Raw genomic sequence first — 6761 nt, forward strand, 5'->3', positions numbered from 1 at the left:
TTTTTGGTGGGGTGGGGGGGTTGTGTGAGTGCAGTGTTAGTATATATGGTTGTTTGGGATTGAAACGAGGGAAAGGTGGCAAGTAGCTTAGTTTTGTTGGGCTCTCTCACTGTGCAAACACACATATCCATATACTAAGAAGCACGGACACCGACACGGCGACACGGCGACACGCCAATTTTCATAAAAGTAAGACACGACACGTCGGGGACACGTTATTTTCTTTTATTAAAAAATTAAATATATGTCGTGAAATAAACATATTGAGAAATATTCTATTTAAAAACACCATTAACAACCATACAAGATACAACCACAACCATAGATAAGATGACTAATGGTCCAATGTGGAGGTGTGGCCGGCGTGGAGTTTTGGGCATGGAGGTGTGGCCGGCCATCGATCGAGTGGGCGTGGAGGTGTGGCGTTTTGGGCGTGGGGACTCGGGGAGTTTTTATATTTTGAAGAAAAGAAAAGTGGAAAGGAATAATATATTTTGAGAAATTAAAATAAAAAACACAAAAACCTAGAAGTTTTGGGCTTGGGCTGATGCTTTTGGTCTGCTAACTTTAGTTTTATAAAGCTTTCATTGTTTTTTCTTTTTAATTTTGCAGTGCCGTGTCCTAGAAGTGTTCCAACCGTGTCCTACCCGTGTCCCCGCCATGTCGGAAATTTAAAAAAATAATAAAATATTCGACACGCTAGCTGGCGTGTCGGTGTCGGACACGTGTCCGACACTGACACTTGGCCATCTTAGGAGTGTCGGTGCTTTATAGTCCATACATATATAGTAGCTTAGTTTTGTTGGGAGAAATTCCTGTTGAATGGATGATTGTGAACTGTAAATCGTTTCCTCTATCAATACGATTGTCTTTTATTTATTTTATTTTCTAGATTTTTTTCTTCTGTCCATGCCACACCTCCCTTGCATTTTTCTCTTGCAATAAGGTTTATTGCTTTCATGGAATTGTATGTTGTGGGGTGTAGTTTAGTCTCTACATTGTTCTAACAATGAAGCTCAATGGTTAAAATTTTCCTTCCCAGCCTGCTGGCAGAGCAATACAAGTGGAAGGTGGTTATGGTGAGCGTCTACCCTCAATTGACACCAGGCCTCCCAGAATTCGTGACTCTGATGCTATAATCGAGGTATTTCATTAATCCTGTCATTAAGCAAAATGACTATCGCCTTACAAGTGCAAACTAATATTAATCCTATATCCCAATAAAAAATTAACTTCAGGCATTTGGTACTATAGATTGTTTTGCAGGACTCCTTGGATGATAATTCGTCCACAGGAAATTGCACCCCGAACGAACAGAATGATGATATGTCAGGAAAGGATTTTAAAGAAGTCCATGAAGCTGATGATGACAATGCACAAATGGACAGTGAGACTGAATATCCTGACCATTTTTCAGAAACTCATAATAGTGAACTGCTGGAAAAGGCTGGAAGAAGAAAAACATCAACGAATTCTGCTTCTGACAACATACGTGAAGATGTGAATTTGCCTTTCCCTTTAGAAGGACCAGGACACCAGACTGCATCTAGAGGCGATACCCCTGCTTACCCTGCTCAGAATTTGGGTATTAGTGAAGAAAGGTAGGAATCGTTTGTCAAACATTAATTGTTCAACATAACGTCACACCGACTGATTATATGTCACACACACTACTTAAGGAGGTCTGTCCTTTCATCATAGTTTACTACTCAGAATGTTTGACATATGTTTTGAGTTAGGCACACTCGATGCATGTCTCATCTTATCAGATCTTGGATTATATGAATTTCCAAGTTGGAGTGCTTTTAGGTTGCAGTATATGCCATTTTGCATTACTGATTGTCAAGCAGTTCTATTCAAGATCATTGTTCATATAATAAACAGTTTTGTGGGCTTCTTTATGCACTTGTATATTGTTTTATTTTTTTACTCTAGGAAAGTTCGGTTTCTTAATAATAATAATAATAAAAATAAAAAATCAAGTTTATTGCAGTAAAGCTCAAAGAAAAATTGATTCAATTTTCTATGCGTTTGTTGAAGGAGCTCAAAGCAAAACTGGGTCAGTTTTTCCATGTTTTTGTTGAAGTCTCTATCAAAATGATTCAGGCTCATCTAGTAGCCATTTGGTTTTTGAAAATTATGCTTGTTTTTTTTTTTTTTCCATTCTCAATTTCTTTATCATAGCTTTTATATTTTCTGGGTATAAAGTTGAATTTCTAACCAAATTCCAAAAACAGAAACTAAAACTACTTTTTGGCTTGGATTTTGAAAATACCTAAAATATAGACAACAAAACATAGAAATCAATAGATGGAAGTGGTGTTTATAAGCTTAATTTTCAAAATTTAAAACCAAAGCTCAAATGCTTACCAAATAGGGCTTTAAAGTCTTGATCTTTCCTTTTTCTTTGCATTTTGTGGCTCAACATTGACATGTCTGATTGAATTTCTTGTTTCTCCTCTTTTTTCAATACAGACGGTCACAAGATAGAACATATAACAAGTCCCCTCATTCCCCAAGACAGAACTTACAAGATAGAAAATCTTCTGACAGTCGGGAGGAAGGATCTGTTGGAAGTATGGATGATAAACGCAGTCCACAAATGTCATCTCCTGCAATGGTTGAGGCTACCCAGGAGTCTAGTGCTGAAGACAAGGATGCTGAACATGATGAGCTCATTGAGGCTGACAGGAATTCTGAAATAGATCAGGAGAATGTGAATTTCATTTCAACCAGCAACACTAATAGAAATGAGAGAGATGATGAGGAAATGGAAAATAATGAGAAATTGGGTCCCATAGTTGAACCACTTATGCTCAAAGAAGATGACGATGAAGACTCAAAGGCTGCAAGTAGTGAAAATAGAAAAACAAGATCCGGGAGCAGCAGGGATTATCAGAAATGGCAGGATGGGGTCGAGGAGGAAGTATTTCAAAATAGACGCTCGTCAAGCATGGGGAGTGTCAAGAAGTACATCGATGAAAGTGAACAGAATTTTCGAAGAAGAGATAGCGATGACAAACAAGATGAAAGGAACCGAATGGATGTCAAGGGGAGGAAGGATGCTTATGCATACAGAGATTGGGATCCTAGCTTAACTCATCAGCACCCATTGAAAACTGATGGTTTTGATAGGCGAAAGGAGAGGGGTAATGCTGAAGCTACTTGGCAAAGAAGAGACGATGATCCTTATTACAGAAAAACAAGAACTGAAGAAACAAGAAAGAGGGAATATGATGATGAGACGGGATCTAAGCACAGGAGCAAAATTCGTGAAATTGAGAGAAGTGATAAAGACGACCGCCATCTAACTAAAAAGTTAGATAATGGAAGCTATAGGGCTCATTATGATAAAGGTGCTAGCTCAAGACATAGGGAAAGAGATGACAGTTTGAAGAGTAGATATGAAAATGTGGATAGCTATTATAACAAGAAAAGGAAAGATGAAGAACATCTGAGGCGAGAACATGTAGACAAGGAGGAAATCTTGCATGGTAAGAGAGAGAGTAAAAGCCACCGTAAACGGGAAAGAGATGAAGTCTTTGAACCGCAAAAGAGAGATGAGCTACTGAGAGTCAGAGATAACGTTGGTGATCACCACTCTGTAGGGCACAAAGAGGAGTGGCTGCAAAGAGAAAGGAGTGATAGGCCGAGGGATAAGGAGGATTGGCATAGACCAAAACAATCTCGCGAGGAAAATCTACCAAAGCGGGATAGAGATGAGGGAAGGGGCTCTATCAGGGGTGGGCATGGAGCAGAAGAGAGAGCATGGGGGAGCCATGTTAGGATGAAGGATGAAAACAAAGTTTCTGAAAAGGAGTACCCTGGAAAAGATGTGCGTCACAGTGAACAAAATAAGAGGAGGGATAGAATAGAGGAGGAAAGTTCTCGTCGAGGGCGTGAGGATGCTTATTCACGGCGAAATCCACCTAGTACTGAGGACAGAAGATCTAGGCTGGAAAAGTCTAGTAGTGAAAGACATGCTGCTAATGCTTTTGATAATCAGAGAATACACGATAAGAGGCACAAAGAGAGCAAGATGAAGAACAGGGAAGTAGATGGCAGTGACCACAATGCCTTGGGTCCTTCCAAGAAAAGCCAAGAAAACCAAAACAATTATAGGAGTCAGCAGATGGTATGTTTCCTTTTATTGGTTTGTTCTATAGAAATGGAAATACTACCTCTTATTTGAGAAATTGAAATTGCAAGGTTTTTCATTAAACATTAATGGATTCGACATGGTGGGGATTCCTAAATGTCTTGGCTCTATCTCTCCCCTTTTCTGATAAGCTTTATTTGAAATTGATTTGTAAGCAGAAGAGTAATTGTGAAATTAGGCCTGACTGAGGGGATTCCACCCCCAGGTGGGTGTGGGTAGGTTGGGGTGGTTTAATCAATCTGTTTCTTGTCTAGATGTATTTCATCAATGCATGTGAACTTGACGGAAGAGCTGGCTTGAATACTCTGCTCATTACTTTGTTTTGGAAGTTCTATTTGTGGTTGGATTTTATTGGATTTCTATCATTTTATTACAGTCTCGTTGATTTGAGTAGGGACATCCCCTTGTAATTGTTATCTGTTCCTTTTCCTTTTCCTTTGCTAGTTTGTATTGTTATATATACGAATTTGATTGATACATAAGTGAAGGACTACAAGTCTATGATCTTTAAGTTTCAAGTTTGTGCCTAGTAAGTTAACGATTATCTTCTTAAAATTCTTTTGCACGGCTCTTCCCTAATTGTTTCTTTAGTTACAGAAAATCAGCTCACCTTTTGTTTTAGCCGGGTGGTTGAGTTTCATTATTGGTCTGGGTGGCGAGATTTCCTTGTGATGTAACTTTTCTGTTTTCATTATGGACCTTTTCTTATTTCATTTATTTAATTTTTTTTGATTCGCTAGATCTTGAAAGGCTCTGATGATCATGGGGATCCGGAGCATTCAGTTCACCACCATGGGTCCAGAAAACATACCGATGATGCTTCCACAGATGATGAGCAGCAAGATTCAAGGCGAGGGCGCTCGAAATTAGAACGTTGGACGAGTCACAAAGAGAGAGATTTCAATATCAACAGCAAGTCATCGTCCTCATTACTGTCTAAAGAAATTGAGAATAACAATGGAGGATCTTCAGAAGCCAACAAACATCCAGATGACTCTGTGAAGGCATCAGAGACCATCGACAATCACCATTTGGCTGAAAAGAAAGACAGTGGTGATCTGGAGTCGAAGGGTGGCATTTCTGATACAAAAGTATTGGAGGATAGACATATGGACACAGTCGAAAAGTTGAAGAAGAGAAGCGAGCGTTTCAAGCTTCCTATGCCAAGTGAGAAAGAGGCTTTGGTGATAAAAAGGATGGAGAGTGAAGCACTGCCATCTTCTAAAAGTGAGGCTCCTGCAGATTCAGAGATTAAACCAGAACGACCTGCTCGGAAACGAAGGTGGATTAGTAGTTAATGATTGGAAAAAAAAAAAAAAAATCCTATTTGGTTGTAATGTGTGGCGTTTCTTTCTTTCAAGGGAAGCTCCATGACAAAAGGCCTTGTCCATTTCACCCAGCCCTGCGCTGCTCTGATCCATTGAGAATGCAATGCCTTCTAACAGGAGTGGCTTCTGTATGAGGGTGGTACCAATGAGAAGGCCTCCTCTCTCTCTTTTAGTCAATATATATTATTTTGTAACCATATTATCATCTTCAGGGAGCAACTTTTTTATAGTATTTGTATATACTACTAGCAAGAGATGTAACATTGAATTGATTACTGAAAGCGGCTTAGAATGCATTTAGACACACTATGATTGTTGCCTACGAATTCGAAGGAAAGCATTCGACTGAGGAACATCGAAATGTTTGTTTTAGGACATCTTAGTCGTAGAAATGTGCTATACTCAGTTTGCTACTAACATTATAGTGACCATGAGGTACATTTTAGAAAAATGTATCTTTTTTCCCCTTCTCCCCCTTCAGTGTTTGCTCATTCTCAAAGTTAACCACTTTGACATAAATGAATGAGATAGATCCCATTTTGCCCCAATATTCCATTTTCTTGTTACTGTTATTGTTGTTGATTCTTTTACACACTTGCATTTTCTTGTTACTGTTATTGTTGTCCCCTATGCACAAATATATGGATACACACCTTGATTTAAAGTTCGAATCCCTCTACCTCAACTTATTGAATTGATTTAAAAAAAACGACATAACTAGTCTTATAATTATATTATGGTATCCATTATTAGTATTATTAACTTTTCAAGTCTATCAACTCAAAGTTGTTGGAATCCTTTTTTTACTTGAATCATCAAGTAGGAGTTATAATAAATATTAATTTATTATACATTTATTTTAGGTTAAAATACTATTCTTATATTTTGATTTTCATTCTATCTTAATATATTTTTAATAATTTTCAAATTTAGCCCCTGCTATTGATTTGTTGATTTTATTCAACTTCTATGAATTTAATTTTGTCACCCCTCGGGTGGGATATAGTTGTTCACTTTTGGTTCTAGGGCTCCTACCTCGAGGAGGTTGTTAGAGAGGCTTGGGATTCTATTTATCCTATTTAGGTGTCCTCTGTACTTAATGAGGACCTCGTTGGTAGTTAACACTACAAGAAAATTGTGATACCACGACATTTAAAAATTGCTATATTTAAAATTAATGACGATTATTTTCCGTTATGGTATCCCCTGTAAAGATATGATGTTCGATGAAAGTTTTCAAAAAATGTCATAATTGAGCTTTAAATAACAACATA

At 38.0% G+C, this 6761-nt stretch overlaps 1 protein-coding gene across 1 annotated transcript in view; it reads left to right on the forward strand.

Moving 5' to 3' along the window:
* LOC120071918 (FIP1[V]-like protein) overlaps window positions 1-6035 on the forward strand; it is a 17052-nt gene extending 11017 nt beyond the window's left edge. The window contains exons 6-9 of the mRNA XM_039024342.1: window positions 1043-1144; window positions 1255-1601; window positions 2476-4135; window positions 4900-6035. Of these exons, the coding sequence (XP_038880270.1) occupies window positions 1043-1144; window positions 1255-1601; window positions 2476-4135; window positions 4900-5457 (2667 nt within the window). The 3' untranslated portion in view covers window positions 5458-6035. The remainder of the gene's footprint in view (window positions 1-1042; window positions 1145-1254; window positions 1602-2475; window positions 4136-4899) is intronic.
* Window positions 6036-6761: the final 726 nt, after the last annotated feature.

The sequence above is a fragment of the Benincasa hispida genome, chromosome 2 (genome assembly GCF_009727055.1).
Source record: "Benincasa hispida cultivar B227 chromosome 2, ASM972705v1, whole genome shotgun sequence".
Classification (NCBI taxonomy): Eukaryota; Viridiplantae; Streptophyta; class Magnoliopsida; order Cucurbitales; family Cucurbitaceae; genus Benincasa; species Benincasa hispida.